The sequence below is a fragment of the Bidens hawaiensis genome, unplaced genomic scaffold (genome assembly GCF_021521415.1).
Source record: "Bidens hawaiensis isolate Kalapana, Puna unplaced genomic scaffold, B.hawaiensis_p1.1 tig00004003_1, whole genome shotgun sequence".
Taxonomy (NCBI): Eukaryota; Viridiplantae; Streptophyta; class Magnoliopsida; order Asterales; family Asteraceae; genus Bidens; species Bidens hawaiensis.
Genome location: NW_027491234.1, coordinates 71,247 through 91,447, shown reverse-complemented (window position 1 = coordinate 91,447; position 20,201 = coordinate 71,247). Strand labels below are relative to the sequence as shown.

Genomic DNA, 20,201 nt, shown 5'->3' with positions numbered 1-20,201 from the left:
AGTTTCCCTGAAATGGGGGAAAATACGTCAGCACACAGCCGGTGAATGACGCTGACTCAATAATACCATTGAATAAACAATAATAATACCTTTGTGACAATACTCATTAGGCACCCAACTCAATTGGGTTAAAATTACCCTAAGTACATGTATAATTAATCATATACACGATATCATTTCTCTGAACAGTCTTTAGACTTCCAGAGGTGTGTTTGATGATACGCATGGCCTCGGGGAACTCCGAGTCACCATGTATGAATCGATCCAGACACATGTATACTCTTAATCTGCGTATGCCCGTTTCTTATTATTGCAACACAAAGTTTTAAGGATTCGTAAATCCTATGTAAACAGTTCAGACTCTAAAAGAGTTGTAAAAGGTTAGGGTGTATTCACCTTTTATGATTGTAAATCAGTTTCTGATACTTATTCCTATATATTGATCAGTTTCTGCTTTTGACCCCTGTCTGTAAATCAGTTTCTGTTACTGATTCCTGTTTTTGTTTTCAGCTTTCTGTTATCTCGGACCTCACGCGGGCATTTGGGGTTAACAGCCTATGGTTGATCGAGCGGCACTGCTACTCTATATTGCGTACTACTACTTAAATCGTAAGAGCTTCAGAGCTTGGCACGTTTCACGAGACCGGCACGCAAACCGAAGCTAAATGTGTGAAAATGTGTGTGTTTGGTGTGAGATGGAATGTGCCGAACACCCCTCTATTTATAGTTGAGATTTTGCAACTTCGCATATTGCGAAGATGCAAGCCATGACAGTTCGCGAAACGCGAAGGTGTTCTAAGTTTGCTGAGTCAACAGTAGGGTTGCCACGTGTCACCAGGTGCTGCCATGTGTCTCCACGTGTCATGCATGCAGAAGTGTAACTGCGCGTATCACGAAGATGCCTGATCTGCAACTTCACGTATCGCGAAGATGCTCCAAAGTCGGTTCAAGTCTTTTGTCTTTCGCGTAGCGCGAAGATGTTGATGCCTGATCCTTCACGACGCGCGAAGATGCAAGTTTCATGTTTTTCATTTTCAGTCCTTGTACTATAAAGCGGCCCTTATGCGGCTCGCGGCGATGCGAGCGTGCGAAGTGCACCATCAAAACGCCACATTACGCCCATCGCCCGAGTCCGTGTCCGTGCGCGTGGGCGTCGGGTGCTTCGCACCCTCCACTAGGACTATAGAGAGTGGTTAGCCACATTAAAACATTTCTATGAAAACTTGTTTCCTGATAAAGAGCTTCCATTTCTTTATTTGTTTTCATGTGGGATGAAACTTTTCTTCTTTATTTATACTCATGGGGAAATGCTTTCACTTTCTTTCATCTTTCCATGTGGGATGGAAATTTATCTTACTTTCTTAACATAAAATGCTTATTTTTTTATTTCATTTTTCTCATGACTTATTTTGAGAATATTTTTAGTCCTTCAACTTTCAAAGTTGACAACTTTAGTCTAAAATAAATATGAGTTTTTCCTAGATGTTACATGAACCATTATACAAACTACGATCTAATATAAGTCATTAAAACCTAATTAAAAAGAGATATGACTCATTACAACACGATATAACCCTTTAATGACTTAATAACCAATCAAGATGCATCATGTTCATCAAGAGATATCAAGACATTTAAGGTACATCATGCATAAAAGAGACTCATTACAATACAATCAAACCATTTTAGACCTAACATGGATTATTAATGATTGTCGTTAAGTTATGCAATAACCTAAGTAACCCAAATAACTTTATCCTGTCCACGAAAAGCACGTGGTTAGTAGAGCAGATCTTGTTAATTACAAAAGCAACTGAATTAAGTTTAATTGAGGTTTTAATTAGGATAAAACTAAACTAGTTTTCATTTAAATTTAGAAGCAATAACGCACAGAATATGAGAGACTTAAAATCCATTAAAAAGACACGAAACAAGGAATCACTTGTGGTTTTGGGTTTTTGGAAAACGAACCATGTAGTTACACACTAAACATTTGATCCTTAACTGAATTATCTAGGATGTAAGTTAGTGAACGACATCAAATTAGCCTCCTTCATGTGGGTGAATCAAAAAAGCAAAAGAACGTGCTTGGAGTGAGAAAAATGAAGCCAGTTCAGCTTTGTGAATTTCCCAATTTAATAGGTTGTATGTTTTGATTTGGTATCTTGTTTTTTTGGTTTTGTTTGTTTTTGGGTTGCTTTTGTCTTGCAAGTGGTCCTTATTTGGTTTAATAAAATTGTCCTTTTAAAAATATACCAGCTATAACATTATCGCTCCCTATAAGACGTCTGGCGGATCAACGCATGACTCAGTTACACATTCACACTAAAACGAACATGAATCACATGCATATGACTGGCATCCATTTAAATGCTTAAGTAACCCGATGCATACATGTATTGTCCTACATCCCAGATTACGATAAATAATAAGGAAATAGTTTATTAGTTAAAGCATTAAATAAATAAAAACACAAACTCTTTGGTATCATCTTTTTGTATCACTAGACGAATAAACAAAAAAAATAGGTTAATGTTAATTGATAAAATTAATAAAAAAAAATTATGATTATTGTGTATACTATATTAAAGTTATAACATTATTATTACTAATCAATATATGCAAAAAGAGGAGTATCAAATTATTTTATGTTAAAAATTCATTTATTTTAATTCTTTTGGAAAAAAAAGGATCTGTTGAATTAAAAGTAGTAAGTTTCACCAATAAGATACGGAGACTTATTTCACATTACGAATTGCGCAAAAAAAGACTATTTATCTCATAGAGGTCTGCGGAAAATTTTGGGGAAAACGCCAACGGTTGTTGGCTTAGTTGTCAAAACAAAATAGAGCGCGTTAAAAAGAATTAATAGGGCGGTTGGATATTCGAGAGAGGAAAACTCGTTGATTTGAAGAATTTGAAGAGTTAATTTGAATTCTTCACTTAAAGTTTGAAGAACTTCTTTTCGCTTTCAGTAATTCATGGAAGAATGAATCCGGAAACCTATAACTGTACCATCTACAAGAAAAGACCTCATGATAGTAAATATGGGGCCTCACCACCCATCAATGCATGGTGTTCTTTGACTCGTTGTTATTCTAGATGAATATCATTCAAGCAAACAGTATTGTAACTTTTTAACAAGATGTGTGATATAAGAAGGGGGGATTGCTAGTCACCCTGAAAGCATCAGGGTGTCTCAACCCCACTACGAACACCTGCCCGAGTAAAAAAACACCCTGAGCGGCTTGGTCATGCCGTTCATCCCTCTCTCTCTCTCTCTCTCTCTCCCTCTTTCTGGCTCTCTCTTTCTCTTGAATCAACGGCCAATATGCTCGCGTACATATTGTAAGATAGCTGGTTGTTCATTAGGTCGCCTACACACACACGAGTTAAACGTGTAAATGGTTGAAAGACTGGTGAAAGATAGCATTTTCGGGATTGAAAGATGGTTATGAGCATAACAAAGTGGCACTGACGTGAATAAGAGAGAAGCGATAGTTAGGTGTGGGAGGACCACACCCACCACTTAAGTATACAAATGGTTACATACACATAACATATATTAATTAACTAATTAGTTAACTTTAGGCACGAATTATAGCAAACCGTACGAGTTGGCATCTAAAATTTCTCTAAGATAGTGTTGGGTATGCATGAATGAGAGGGATAATGGAATGACCCATAGTAAGGTAATGAAAAAGAGTGTGTTGGCTTGATTAATGGAATGGAATGGAATGACCTATTACATCGTCCATTCCATTCCACCTAAAACACCTCAATTTCATTCTATCCACCCCCATGTGTTTTTTTTTTCATTTCATTTCCTCTTTCACCCTACATCACCTCCCGCACCCACCAACCACCAAATCATCAACAACCACCACCAACAACAACCATCACCACCGACGCCACCCACCACCTACCACCATCGCTAGCCACCCTCATCACTGGCAGCCGCCCACCACCGCCATTAACTACCGCCCTGCCCCTTACCACCGCACGTCGCCCGCTGTTCACTACCACCACCATAACCGTCCCCGCCACCCACTGTCGTCGACTACCACCGCCCGCCACCTCCATCGACCATTGCTCCCACCCTGGCCGCCGCCACCACCATCATTATTGCCACCAACTACTGCCACCGCCCGCCTCCTCTAACATTACCGCCACCACCCATCCCCACCTCCAACCACCATCACCGCCCACCAACGCCACCTACCTCCCACCATCACCGTCATTCACTACCATTTTAATTTTATTTTTATTTTTATTTTTATTTTCTGTCTTTTTCTGTATACCAAACAACGTAAAGTAATGAATCATTCGATTCTCATGTGATAACCAGTCATCTTATTAGAATGGTAATAACTAATTTCATTCCTTAGTTCATTTCATTACCATATTCATTTCAGTTCTATTACCTCATATCAAATAGACATTAAAGTGAAATGCCAACATCGGAGAATCAATTATTGTCTTACAATTAACATAAACATAAGCAAACTTCGGAAAAGTATGTTGTCACAATACAATAATATTTAAGTGGTAAATGTAAATATTACTCATCAACATCACCTATATAATAGAAGAGTGGGTTTTCAAGAAACCTTTCTTCTTTATAATTAACAAGGAGTCTTCAAATCGCCACATGGCAATTCCTATTATTTTAAATTCAAAACTCAATATCTTTCGTTTTATTTTAAATTAACAATGAGTTTTCAAAGTGGCACATGACAAGTGGTTTTCCATCAAATTCTCCTTTTATTTTCACCAAATTTCTTCAAAGTGTCACATGGCATTTCTTAATTATTGATAATTACTTTAATTCAATTTTAAAATCAAACTTGCGATGCCTATTATTCAGAATTTTTTTAATCCCGATTCACATGTTCTATCCTTAGCAATCACTATCTACCTATTACATTGAAATTCATCAGCATTCAAGGTAACTATCAAACCTTTGTAATCAGATTCACATATTCAATTGTTTCATCTTCACAGATTTAATCGGGTTAACATCCTCAATTGAAGTCAATCGATTCACCTAGACATATTCAATCGGATTCAATCGATTCACAGGTTCAATCGATCAATCTTCTTAATGCGATTCATTTAATCTGAATCATGTAATCTAATTCATGTAGTTGATTTATATGTAATCCGTTGTCTTTAAATTGAAACCATAATTCTATGATCATTATATAACACCAATTTTTTACTTAGAAATATATTACAAACAAAATAAAGTATGTCATCAATTATCGATAAGCATTATTTAAATAAAGACATATTATCTTCAAAAACACACATTAAAATATCCAAAAAGCAAGTTGATATAGTACAAGATTCAATGTTTAATAGATTAACGAGTAAATGTCTTCGAATATGCAATGTTTGAATTACTTTTATTCTTAGTTGATTGTTTTCGAAGAACCATGGACTTTTTATTGTTTTTAAGGAGATGATGTATTCTACATTTAGCAATACTACCTTGCGAATATCTCTATCTAATATTACTGATAGTATATTTTTCTAAACTATTATTTTTAGTATTGATTGCATAATAGTTATTTATTTAGTAAATTATCATCTTTAACTTTTTATTTTTTTTATATAGGTATCACCAATGAGAATTTAGAGCATGTTTGGGATTGAGTTTGAAAAATACTTATTGGTATTTTCAAAAAGCTAATAAATTAAAAATGTGTTAGGCAATCACAAAAACTTTCTTATTTTGGATTTTTGAAAGGGTTGAAAAGCATTTTTCCAAAAGCCCCAAATCCTGGCTTTTTAAAATGGCTTTTTGAAAAACCCAATAAGCATTTTTCAAACTCAGTCCCAAACATGCCCTTAGTCTCTACACAACAAAGATTGAGCACAAATAGTAAGTTTTATTTTTTTTAACTGGCCATGTTACTATCACTATTATATTATATTTTAGATTTTTTATAAAGTTTAGCCATCTTAAAGGAGAACCGAAGGATAAAAAAATGGTTTGTGATAACAAAAAGAACTCCTCTCAAATATCTTACCAGTCTGCACATCATAATGCAACTTTATATCACCTTTATCATACAGTTAATTGCAAGTAATTGTAAATGACTTATTTGGGTTCATGTTTAGTTCAAAATAATTGTAAGTAGTTTTATTGAAATTTAATTGATATACATTAAAATTTTCCGACACATATGTTGCGATAACTGTAACCTAAGTTAAGGAAATATTTAGAGAATTGTAATTTAGATGTTTACTTAAAGTGGTATAATTATTTATATAATATGAACCTATTATCTATCTTACTATGTATATATATGTTTTTTTTATTTCGTTTTATTATATTTTTGACCAACCCGTATGTCACACGGGTTCTAACCTAGTTAAATAATAAATTGAATTAAACCATAGTCCTGACTCCTGATCGTCAAAAGAACCTATGCTAGCATGAAGATAAACCAAGCAATTGCTGGACCTCAGTCCAAACCCTTCGTGACCTGCTTTTTTAATTTTTTTAATTGGGCCGCCTAGGCTGCTTTTGTTTATCGCTCATGGGCTGCTTAGCCCAGCCTGTTTGTTTCTGTCTCATAGGCTGCCTTCATTAGTTCGCTTGCTATATGTTAATTTATCACCACATAGGGTTGTTCTTTGAACCGAGCAAAAATCGATACGAGCCAAAATTGAATCGAGCATTTTTTGATCGAACATTGAGCGACTTTTGAGCATTATTTATTTCTTTTTTACTCTAAAATTTTAAATAAGAAATAATTTTGAAGGTTATAAAAAATATATTAAATTAGTAGTTTTTATACAAACGTGTAATATACTGCAAATTTTTAGGAGAAAAAAGTTCGAAGTGAGATATAATAAACATGTAAGCAAACTTCTAGTATTCAAAAAACTTGAAACAAACTAAGGGAACTATAAAATTGACAGAATAAGAAAAATTTAAAAGAGTTTAAAAAATCGTATACTTATATTTTATGTGTGTTGTCTATATGTTTATGTATTTGTTCGTATATAACTATATATCAAATAAATTAAAAATATTCGATCTGGACCAAACCGAGCAGAGCGGCTCGTTTACAATCAAGCGAAAAAACAAGCAAACATTTTCTGTGCAATTTCCAAATGAGTGAACATTTTCTGTGCAATTTCCAAACGAGCGAACATGTTCTGTGCAATTTCCAAGCGAGGGTCGAGCAAGTTCAAGCGACGAGCGGTTTGTACGGCTACTGTCACCACATCAATTCATTCTTGATAACTCCATTTGGTTTTAACTTTGCTAAATTCGATTTAACAAAATTTGACGTTGAGACTTTACCATTCATTTGTTTTGGGTAGTGCATAACGTTTTAACCTGTTGTCATATTTGAAACCCAAAACATCTAGAATTCTAGAAACATTTTATAGCGGTCAAGTTGTGGAACGATGATGACATATATCGAGCAAATTTACAAATCCATAACAGATTTATTTGTAGAAGTATCCGATACACACTCCATGATGAGAAATGGATATCATATTATCTTAAAACCTTAGGAATACAGTTAACATTTTTCTTTTTATTTGAACGGCAAATGTTATATGTATTCTTACTCTTTCCTAAATTACAGCAAATTTCCTCCTTTATTTGAATTGAACCCAAGACCTTTCATTTTAGAGACTTTCACTCTACCGTGTGTCACATTCTGATTTAGGGCCCAGAAGTGTGACACCCAGCTGACACATGTTTTGTAAATACATCAGAGTTGCGGGTTTTATTTTAGTGGAAGACTTTATAAAATATTAATTTACATTGAAAATTTACTCGGGAATTAAATACCCGAAAATTCGATTACAAAATATTGTTTTTATATTACTACAAGGATTATATTCAAAATTGAGCCATCTTGTATAGCGATCGTCTAACCCTATGACTCTAATCCTCGTCTATAGCTACCAGCACTTGTGTACCTGCAATGGTTGGAAAAAATACGTCAGCGATGAGCTGGTAAAACGTTGACTAACTCTTATAAGAATTTATAACAGTTGCTAATTAATACAAATATAGTTTTCTGTTCACAATCTCAGCAGGAATGTCGGTCATTCCCGGGATTTGTACCACTGCCCTACACACACAATTCAAGAGTTCCCCTAGGTTACATAGCCCCTGTTTGGAGATAGAGTTTCCCGAGCTATGTAATCCTGTTTGGAGAACAAGTTATGACTAACTTGGTTTTGTATGCCTGTTTAGTCAGTTATGTTTGGATTCAGACACATGTGTAATCGGTCTGAGTTGCATTTATTTTCTATTTTGTATTGTAACGATTTTAGAGATTATGTAATCTCATGCAAATGTTTATTAGACTCTTTGTAATAAACAACCTGTTTATTACAAGAGTAAAAATGTCTATCTGTAAAAGGTTTAACGTATTCACCTGTGATTGTCGGTCTGGCGATGTTTGAAAACCTTTCCTGTCTGTCTGATGTTAACCTATAGTAAAATAGGTTTGTATAAATACCTTGATAGTGTTTCTTGATTGGACCTTGAATCTGGTTAACCTTGATAGAGCTACAGTCGTTTATGAAAATATACTTGTATTTATATATGACGTTTGGAATAACATGCTTTAGCCTAATAGATTCTATCACGTTGGTAAGTTTCTCCAGGTAAGTAAACGGATCCCGCGGTTGATTGGGATTTGTACGAATTATTTTCCTTAGGCAGAAAACTTGCTACTAGTGATACCCCCCCAGTTACTACATGCCCGTCAAAATATATAGTTTTGATAGCATTACTTCTTATGAAAGTAACGTCATTTCTTTTGTAAAAGCATTAGTTAGAAATCTTTCAAAATTAAAGACTATACCTCGACTAGGTCTAAACTATTATAACTTAAACATAACCTCTACCTTAAACGATCACTCGAGAATAATAATAATAATAATAATAATAATAATAATAATAATAAGAAAAGAACAGCAACTCGTCGATAGAAATTCGGTAAGAGAGAGGTTTGGATGTTAGCAAGGCTTCGTAACTCGCACAATCTTCAAAAAATGAGCCGTCGGTTCGCCGGGAAAGTTAGGGCACGAATTTCTAGGTTAAATGTGTGTTTAGGAAGGTGTTTTTGGGATGAAATGGTTCAAGCCCGTACCGACCCTTTTACATTGGTTTTCGTTATTGTTACTTCGCGTAGCGCGAAGTAAATCTGATGAATGCTTCATCTAGCGCGAACGACTTGGAAATCAGAATTTTTATTTTGGTCCTTTAACTTTAAATCTTGACGTTTTTAGCCAAAGTTAAATGGTGTGTTTTCGAGATGTTACAGCGTGTGAGCTACACCACAATGGCAAGAGTACAATTACTTAAATATGAAAGTTTATTTACATAATAATTTATGTAATCTCAAATTATTATTATTATTATTATATAAGATAAATAACAATTGGTAGATGCCGTATAATCTTCAAGCACATTACTTTGAGTATTTAAGTAATTCAATTGATTATATAGACATATATATATATATATATGTATATGTATATGATGTGATGGATATTATGGTTTTCGTTAAGATTTTCTTGATTTTCCTGTGCAAGTTCGAATTCTAACTTTTTGATGACCTATTTCTCATAGGTGAGTGTAAATGTGTCATTCTTAAGATTTTTTTATTGAACATTTTAATGATCTCTCTCACTCTCTTTCTCTTTTGTTTAATATTTAACATTTTTTTAGTTTTAATATCGTAACGAACGTAACTTCAAGTAAAAATATTAATTTGCATCGACATTTCCTTACAACACCCGAGGTTTACTTGTAGTCACAATAGACTTTTAGAATATTTTAAGTTTTTTTAAGTATGGGGTTTATTCGTTTTGTTTCAAATATGTTAATGGAATTATTTTTCGGGTTTACTTTTGGTACCATAACGAAGCTAATTGATACTGATCGAATTCGTGTCGACTTATCGTTGCAGCCGTTTTACTGACCGAATAAGTGTCGTTTTAAATTTTGTTTTTCATAAGCTATACGAATACCACTATTATTCAAGACGTTTATTAATTTATTTGTTGTGTTTAGTGATGGTATCGTAACAAACCTAAACCAATACCAACCAAATTCGTGTCACTTTGATCATAATTTGTACGTGTGTCGATACCGTTTGGGCGTTTAGGAATTTATTTATTTTTTGTTTTCTACTGATCCCGTAACGGACTTAACCAGTACCAACCAAATTCGCTTTGTTACGTCGTCGCAACGCGGCGGGTTGTTATCTAGTTGTTGTTGTTGTTGTTGTTGTTATTCGAGGAAAATGAATATGGTGTTGTTGAGCGTTTAAGCTTGCACGCAAAACCCATCAAAACTATGTACTTTTGATTAAAATTTCCTAAAATGCATTCATTTAAGTTACATCTATTGGGGAAAAGGAGTATTTGGACGTGGTTGAGTCATCCTTCTTCCTAATGCCTTATGATCTCAATTCCTACACTCATATGTATAAATAAGAAAAGGTTTAATTAAAAACAGAAGTCGTGTGAAATAAAGATATCGATGATGAACCAGTGACTGATTTATGCAAAGATGACGTCTAAAAGATTAAATTCAAGCCATCGCCGAAACATCAAAAAGGGGTGGTTGAAATGATCGATGTCTTAATGCTCTTTCACATGGAGCCATACACAAGGTTTTTTTTGGTAAAAGTAGCAGTTAAAATGAATCTTTATTGATATATTGTGCTCTTAATTTCACAACTACATTAAATATTATCAAATTTGGGGAAACCATTGCTTGCTAAAATTTTAACTTAAATGAAGTCAAGCATAAAAGATGACACCATAGAGAAAAGTTGATTACGTAAAATATGATCTTCAGTGCTCTGTTTGTATTTCAGCATTAAGCCTCATACTCATGTAGGTGTTTTTTTTTTCATCTTACGATCGCATGTGCATTTTTTTATAAGCTATTAAGAAGTTTCAAACTCCTTCTCTAACACATACCCTGCAATGATATAACATACGTGCTCAAATTTCTAAAGGTAGGCTTTGAACAATGAGATCGATATATAACATTATGTTAGATGGGAATTCAGTATCTTACTACGAGGGATTTAAATTGGTTGTAATCAATCCCCTTAAGCGACTTGTGAACTAGTCTATGGGAATTCAGTATCTTATTACGGGTTTTTTCAACTAAGAGGGTTTTCAAACTATATATATATATATATATATATATATATATATATATATATATATATATATATATATATCTCTTAGTTGAGAAAACCCGTGAAACCCTATGTAACATCGTTTTTTTTTTGTTACATGTAATATACGTTGTTACATTTAATACAAAACATCGAAAACATAAAAAAAAAATGTTTTGCTATTTTTTTTACATTTTTTTAGTAATTTTTATATATGTTTTCAGGAGAGAGAAAATGTAAATAAACTTTTATATTTTTTATTAACTTTAATTGTGGACCACAAGATTTAATCTTTAATTAAAAACATATGGTTAATAATGAATTTCTAGAGTTTTCACAACTCAAGTGGGTTTTTATTCTAACCTAACAGGTTTTTATTCTAACATAACCCAATATATATATATATAGGGGAAGTATATAATGAAAACCCATTTTAGTAGTGAAAACCCTATGTAACATCATTTTTTTTTCTTTTTTCTTTTTTTTTTTTGCACACGTAATATATGTTGTAACATTTAATAGAAAATATCGTAACATAAAAAAAATTGTTTTGCTATTTTTTAACATTTTTTTACTAATTTTTTTATATGTTTTCAGGAGAGAGAAAATGTTATATTTATATTTACATATTTTTTATTAACTTTAATTATGCACCACAGGATTCAAACTTTAATTAAAAACATGTGGTTGAGAATGAGTTTCTAGAGTTTTCACAACTCAAGTGAGTTTTTATTTTAACCTAACCCTATATATATATATATAAATATATATATATATATATAGGGAGAGGATCAAGAGAGAACTCCTTTTTAAAGAGAGAACTAGAGAACTAATAAAAAAATATTTTTAATTTAATTAAAAAAATATTTTTAAATTTCCGTTTTTGTCATTATTCTTATATTATGTTACCATTTACTCGAAAAATATAAAAAAAAATTTTAAAAAAAAACTCGTAGTGCACATATGCAAGGGCGGACCTTTGTTGGGGCGGGGAGGGGTCGTGGCCCCTCCAGCTTTTGGACTCGGTAGCATATATTATAAAGTATTAGAGTAGTTAAAATAAAGAAAGGATAGTCGAACAATGTTTTTTATGGTCATCAGCCATAGATGAAAATGGAAGCAATACAGTACTTGTAAATGTAGTGAAGAAGATGGTAGATGGATAGGGTCATTTAAGTAATTATAAGTACACATATATTATAAAAGTCTGGCTAGTCTGCTAGTAGCTAATATCTATTATTTTAAACTTTTATAGTTTTATTACCATTACACTTGCAAAGGTTTCAAACTTTTTTATTAGGTGAATCTTTTCTAAATTAAGAGATTTTGTTATTTAATTAGTAGTTTTATACTTCTATTTATTTATTTATCATTTTATGTTTTTTTGGTCTGAAACGCAAATTTTTATTAAATGAGGCAAACTAACAAGACAATAGGCTAACAAAAAAACAACGAAGTAGATCAGGTTTACATCGTTAAGTTATTCTTGTGTTACATTGATTGGATAAAAAAAAAAAGGTAATTATGACATAATGTTGAATGTATCCCCCCCCCCTCTCCAGTGTTAAAAGAAACATATATGATTTATCGGATTTATTGGAATGTATTTCGCCCCCCCCCCCCCCCCCTCCCCCCCAATTTAAATGGTCAAGTTCCGCCACTGCACATATGCAATACATCGACTTTTTTATTGCATATGTGCACTAGTGTCTATTTTGATATGTGCAATAATATTGAATAGTATGTATGCAATTTTTTGTATTGTATTAGTGCAATAGTGTTATATTATATACAAAAATATCAAAAAAACAATATAGTGCATATGTGCATTAGTGTTGTATTACGTATATGCGATAGTTTGTTTCGAGTACAAATATTAGTGTTTGTATTTACATATATTCAATAGTGTGTATTATATAATGCAATTGTGTTTTATTATATTCAATAAAACACTATCGTATATATGCAATACACATTAGTGCATGCACTACATCGCCAGTTTTTTTTAGGAACAATATCATCTTGAAAGAAAAAAAATCACAAAATATTTTTTTAAAAAAAGTTAAAAATATTTTTTATTAGTTCTCTAGTTCTCTCTTTAAGAGAAGTTCTCTCTAGATCCCACCCCTATATATATATATATATATATATATATATATATATATATATATATAGGGGAGGGATATTTTGAGAACCATGTTGAGTTTTAAAAACTTAAGAACTCAATTCTTGGCCACACATTTAATTAAATGGATTGGAATATGTGGTTGAGATTAAATATGACCAAAAAGTCAAAGTATGAGAGATAATAAATATGTAAGTGATTACACAAACTTTTACATCCGTTACACATGTGTAAAAAGTCGACTCGGTGCGTAAAAAATTATGTAATTTTTTTACATATATGTAACCTACATATATTATGCATGTGTAAAAAAATTTTCGAAAAAAAAAATCATTACGTTAAGTTCTTAAAACTCAAAAGGGTTCTCATTTGAAATCTCCCCTATATATATATATATAGGCTAAGTATAAAATGAAAACCCACTTCAGTTGTGAAAACTCTAAAAACTCATTCTCAACCACATGTTTTTAATTAATGTTTAAATCTTGTGGTCCACAATTAAAGTGAATAAAAAATGTAAATATAAATATAACTTTTTTTCTCTTCTGAAAACATATATAAAAAATTGTAAAAAAATGTTAAAAAATAGCAAAACATTTTTTTTTTATGTTTCGATGTTTTGTATTAAATGTTACAACATATATTACATGTAACAAAAAAACGATGTTACATAGGGTTTTCGCGGGTTTTCACAACTCAAATGAGTTTTCATTTTAACCTTACCCTATATATATATATATATATATATATATATATATATATATATATAGGGAAGGGATATTTTGAGAACAATGTTGAGTTTTAAGAACTTAAGAACTTCATTCTAGGCCACACATTTAATTAAATAGATTAGAATATGTGGTTGAGATTAAATCTGACAAAAAAGTCAAAGTATGAGAAAGAATAAATATTTAAGTGGTTACACTAACTTTTACGTCCGTTACACATGTGTAAAAAGTCGACTCGGTGTGTAAAAAATTCTGTAATTTTTTTACGTTTATGTAATTTACATATATTACGCATGTGTAAAAAAAATTCGAAAAAAAAATCGTTACACTGAGTTCTTAAAACTCAAAGGAGTTCTTAATTGAAATCTCTCATATATATATATATATGTATGGGAGGGAATTTTGAGAACCATATTGAGTTTAAAGAACTTAAGAACTTCATTCTAGGCCACACATTTAATTAAATGGATTGGAATATATGGTTGAAATTAAATCTAGCAAAAAAGTCAAAGTAGGAGAGAGAATAAATATGTAAGTGGTTACACTAACTTTTACATCCGTTACACATGTGTAAAAAGTCGACTCGGTGCGTAAAAAATTATGAGTTCTTTCGAGTTCTTAAAACTCAAAATGGTTCTTAATTGAAATCTTTATATATATATAGGGGAGGGATCTTTTGAGAACCATGTTGAGTTGTAAGAACTTAAGAACTCCATTTTATGCCACACATTTAATTAGGTGGATTGGAATATGTGGTTGAGATTAAATCTGGCAAAAACGTCAAAGTAGGAGAGAGAATAAAGATGTAAGTGGTTACACTACCTTTTACGTCTGTTACAAATGTGTAAAATGTCGGCTCGGTGTGTAAAAAATTCTGCAATTTTTTTACGTGTATGTAACTTACATATATTACGCATGTGTAAAAAAAATTCGAAAAAATCCTTACACTGAGTTCTTTCGAATTCTTAAAACTCAAAGGGGTTCTCATTTGAAATCTCTCATATATATATATATATATATATATATATATATATAGGATTAGTATCATTTGAGAACTTTTAAATTATTTAAGAACTTGAAGGAACTCTTAATAACTAACGTTTTTTATAAATAATTTTGTATATTAATGTTATTTAAGTGTAGTTTTATCACTTTTGACATATATATTTACGATTACAATTATGAAAATTATTTTTATACACATATCTATGTTTTTTTACACATATGTAAATTTTTATCACATAAATTTTACACGTGTAAAACTTGTGATTTATTTATGTAATCAAAATTTTTTTTTATAAATATGATAAAACAAGTATCAAATAATGTTAATATATAAAAAAAGTTTAAAAAATATTTGGTTTTTGAGAGTTCCTAAAAGTTCTTAACTTTTTTTGAGTTCTCAAATGAAACTAACCCATATGTATATATATATATATATAGGGTAAGGATCCTAAGAAAACCATTGGCAAATTGAGAACTTTGAGAACCATTTTGGACCACTAAAAAAACCCTCTAAAAAATATTAAAAAAATTATAAAACAAACAAAACCGAAAATTTTAAAAAAGTAAAAAAACCAAAATTCTTATATTTCATTCCGGTTTCATTAAAGAAAAAAAAAAGACCGAAATTTTTTTTTTCTTTTTAATTCGTATTAGACCTATACACATATGTATAATTTCATTTAATCTTTAGTTACGTAATATACACATATGTACATTATCATTTACCTTAAATTATACATATATGTATAGGAAAAAACATGTGTGCACATATTATACATATATGTATAATAAAAAAACTGATTTTTTTTCTTTTTAATTCGTTTTATACCTATAAACATATGTATACTTTCATTTAATCTCTACTTATGTAATGTACACATATGTACATTATCATGTACCTTAAACTATACATATGTGTATAGGAAAAAAACATGTGTGTACATATATGTACATATTATACATATATGTATATGTATAATTTAGCTAAACCGGTAATTTTTTTTTTAACCGGGATGATAAATAAGAACTTTGGTTTTACTTTTTTTATTTTTATGTTTTTTTTTGTTTTATGATTTTTTTATTTTTGGGTTTTTTGTGATACAAAATGGTTCTCATAGTTCTCAATTCCCAAAAAGTTCTCACATGATCCTGATCATATATATATATATATATATATATATATATATGTAATGATGATGTAGATAAAGATGTTCACTATTTATACTTAGTAAAGTTGTCCAAACATCTAACTTTAGCGAGGATCCAAATCCAATACTTCACTAACTTCATTATTTTAGGAGCTCAAAATCCAAAGTACAGTGACCTAGGATGAATATATCGTTCCTAGTATGATTAAATTCTGTGAATCGAGATTTACACTAAAACGGGTTGAAGAATGTTGGTGATTTTAATATCATCATAATCTTCTAGCATCAAATAAGAGAGAAAATAAATTTTTTACAAGTTATGAAGTTCAGGGTAGATTATTCTCGTTTCTACCACCTTTTGAAGTGGATTATTCTTGTTTCTAGCTAGTACCTTAGAACCTGATAGATCATAGGGGGTGAAACCCCTAGCAACTATATTTGCATAGTTGAGGAAAAGTTTCATGTAAACAATAAAAAGCGAGAACTAGTTATTAGGAACAACCACCTTTAGTAGTAAATTATCATCAGTGGTAACCAAGTTTTTGTGTTGAATCTGCTATTAGTAGTAATTGAGTTATTAAGCTCCCAGTGGAGATATTTCTCAGTATAATTGTCTAACTGCCGGCAAATTATAATCGCTAACTGAAACGTTGTGAGTGTCGGTCACATATAAAAAATACTGGTCTAATTGTATTGTGATGTTTCATAACAAGTCTACATATTCATTCGTGTTATCTTTTATGGACTATACGATTGAACTTTCCTAATCACAAAGAAAATATCACAATTTGAAAGGAACTAGGAAACAATTTCAAAAAGAAATCCAAACCCTATACATTTTAAAACCATATAAAACTAACGGATAATCGATCAGTTCGATCCGTAAGTGAAGTGAGTTTAGTAGTGGTCATGTGATACGATAACACAACTACGCAAGTAGTCCTCCTATATCACATTAACTAAACGACGTTTGAACACGATACGTCATGTGTGATCACATTCTGTTTAGATATTTACACACACAGTCACATGTCCTATTATTAATACAATCATTGTTGATCTCATCACTTTCAAATCACTTTCTTTTGTCATCATATTCCCGTACATAGAGCACCTAGAATACGTCAATAGGGGCCCCGGAATCCCATTAAACCTTTCAAATCGCCACCACCTGTAACCAATCACAGCCATCCAATCATGTCACCATCTTAAGCTCACACTTCCTCCACGTATCTCATCTGCCTGCCTTCAGATTAACACATTCACATTGTGGCACATTACGTTTCCACGTCTCACCTTTTTAACCGTCCGATCATTCATCATCTAACGGCTATAATATTATTCACTTTCTCTTTCTGTCACCAATATCTTCCCGCCTTGTTTCATTCTTTTCACCCGACGACACACTTGAAAAAAGAGTGTTTTCATTGATCAATTGCTCGCTCGTTTTTTCGCTAGAAATGCAAGATCAAGCCGCGGCAACGAGCTCGGTCGCTGCGAGTCTACCGTCAAGTAGTGAAAGATCTTCAAGCTCTGCTCTTCAAATTAACGTCAAAGAAGGTAGATTTTCAGTCATTTAATTTCTTGTATTTTTTTTCTATAAATATCAAATATGGTGATCTGATCCGCATGTACATACATTTGGTGTTAGGATTAAAAATAAATAGATTTAACATGCTAAACGTACAAATAGCTAAAGCATTATTTTTCAGTTTTTGAACTAGAGTACTCTACTTTAATTATTTATTTGTTTTTGAAATTATTCTAGTTCAAATCAGTATAGCAATATATAGCTCTAAATATTACTGTACAATTTAATTTTTGGATTACATTAAATTTGGTGATCACATGTATATTAGCTGATTTTAGGATCAAATACAAATAGATTTAACATTTTAAGAGTGCAAATAACAACTAGAGTATTATTTTTTAGTTCTGAACTAGAACTTAATATATTTATTTTATAATTGCTTTAGTTCAAAATTGTATAAAAATAATTACTCTACAGTTTAATTTTTGAACAAGAGTAAATTTTGTGATCAATCGGCATGCATATATTCGATGTTTGTATTAAATACTAACAGATTTAACATACTAAGCGTCAAATAACCATATTACTTTTTTGTTTTTGAGCTAATTTATTTTTTTGTAATTACTCTAATTCAAAATTGTATAGCAATAATTACTCTAGTTATTACTGTACTATTTAATATTTTATTAGAGTAATTGTTATCGTCCTCCTCCATTTTTTGGCATAACCCTCTGTTTCAAAATTGTATTGTAATAATTACTCTATTTATTTATATGTTTAGTTAGTTTATTTGATTTATGATTTGAGTAATGTGTGATAATAATAGGTATAGAGAGTGATGATGAGATCAGAAAGGTGCCGGAGATTGGTGGAGAAGATGAACCAGAAACCGTCGGCGCATCAGGAACTGGCAGGGAACCGGTGTCGGTTTCACAACCAGACCGGGTTCAAGTATCTACGGAAGGCACAAGGAGAAAAGGGAAAAGTCCGGCTGACAAAGAAAACAAGCGGTTAAAGAGGTATTTAAAGGTTAACTTGTTACAAATGTAACCAATAATATATTAAGAATTTTATTTGAAATTTTGGAATGTTTGAACAGGTTATTGAGGAATAGAGTTTCGGCTCAACAAGCAAGAGAAAGAAAGAAGGCGTACTTGAGCGAGTTGGAGGCACGCGTTAAAGAGTTGGAGAAGAAGAACTCGGAGCTTGAAGAGCGTATGTCGACTTTGCAAAATGAGAACCAGATGCTTAGACATGTATGTATATATTCATTTATTTATGTTCATATCTTTTAGAAAGATAATTTTTTTTTTACTTACTGGAACTTGAACCTAAACCTTTGATATTTAAGAGACTTTGTTCTGATTAGATTATTGTTATTGTGATGCAGATACTGAAGAACACAACGGCTGGCATTCAAGAAAGGAAGTAGAATTAGAAGTAGAATTAGATTTTGTTTTGGAAGTAATTAGCACATGCTTTTGCCGTTTCTTGTGTGTTAAGGAACATAAATGGTGGTGGGGATGGCGATGTTGAAGCTTTATTTGAGAATATTATATAATTATTTTAATGGTGGAATGTTTGTAAAGATATTTAATAAATTAGATGTCCATATAAAATATTGAAATGGGCATGTACTTGGGCCGATTTTATAATTTACAACTTGTCTTAAGTTAATAAAATTGTATAAGGTGTTAGTTTTGCCACATGTTATAACGACATAAAAATCTGACTTTTACATTATTTTGGTAATGGTACCTACCAAAATGATCTTACGGATAAAAAAATAAACATAAAATCAAACGACCAAAAATAAGTCCAATATTCCATCCGTAAAAGAATAATCGAGGAAGAAACAAAGGACCGGGGGACTTGTGGAGGTAGGGTACCAAATACCCTACGACACAAGGATAAATCCTTCGCAGACGTGGTAGACCTTTCGCGGAGAAATATATATTCCCCATGGAGGGATTATTAACCACCCGCATGAAGAATGCCTTAGGCGTAGGAAGATATACACTTCTAGGAAGATATATACTAATTGCGGAAGAAACACTTAACACTTAACAACTCAAAGAGTTCAGCGGAAGATAGTTGTGAAAAAAAGGACAACGCGTGATATGGAAAGAAATGAGCAATCACAGGTTGAGATCCCTATAATGCCTGTGATTGCATGATGAACCATTCACAGGACCCTCGCACGACAGGAATCTTCACGAACCAGCTGTCTAACCAATCAGGAGCCAGCATCATGCTCAACCATGATAATAGAAGGTTCCATTGAGTGGGACAGCTGGCCTAATTCTTCTCCTCCCCTTCAGCTATAAATACGAGAATAATACCAACGATAAACGGATCCACATTAGCTCAATCTCACTAATAATTTCTCATCACTTACCATACTGATTCTCACGCTAGAGGATGGTTACGAGAAGCCCCTCCACCTCCCCTTCTCGTAACGAGCTCACGATGTTTGGT

The 20,201-nt window shown here is 31.9% G+C and overlaps 1 protein-coding gene across 1 annotated transcript; it reads left to right on the top strand.

Moving 5' to 3' along the window:
- The first annotated feature begins 17,652 nt into the window (after positions 1-17,652).
- LOC143624946 (transcription factor HY5-like) lies at positions 17,653-19,294 on the top strand. Its single transcript, XM_077095434.1, has 4 exons — positions 17,653-17,752; positions 18,550-18,742; positions 18,823-18,979; positions 19,114-19,294. The coding sequence occupies exons 1-4, from the start codon at positions 17,653-17,655 to the stop codon at positions 19,153-19,155; spliced, it is 492 nt and encodes a 163-aa protein (XP_076951549.1). The 3' UTR covers positions 19,156-19,294.
- The last annotated feature ends 907 nt before the right edge of the window (positions 19,295-20,201 follow it).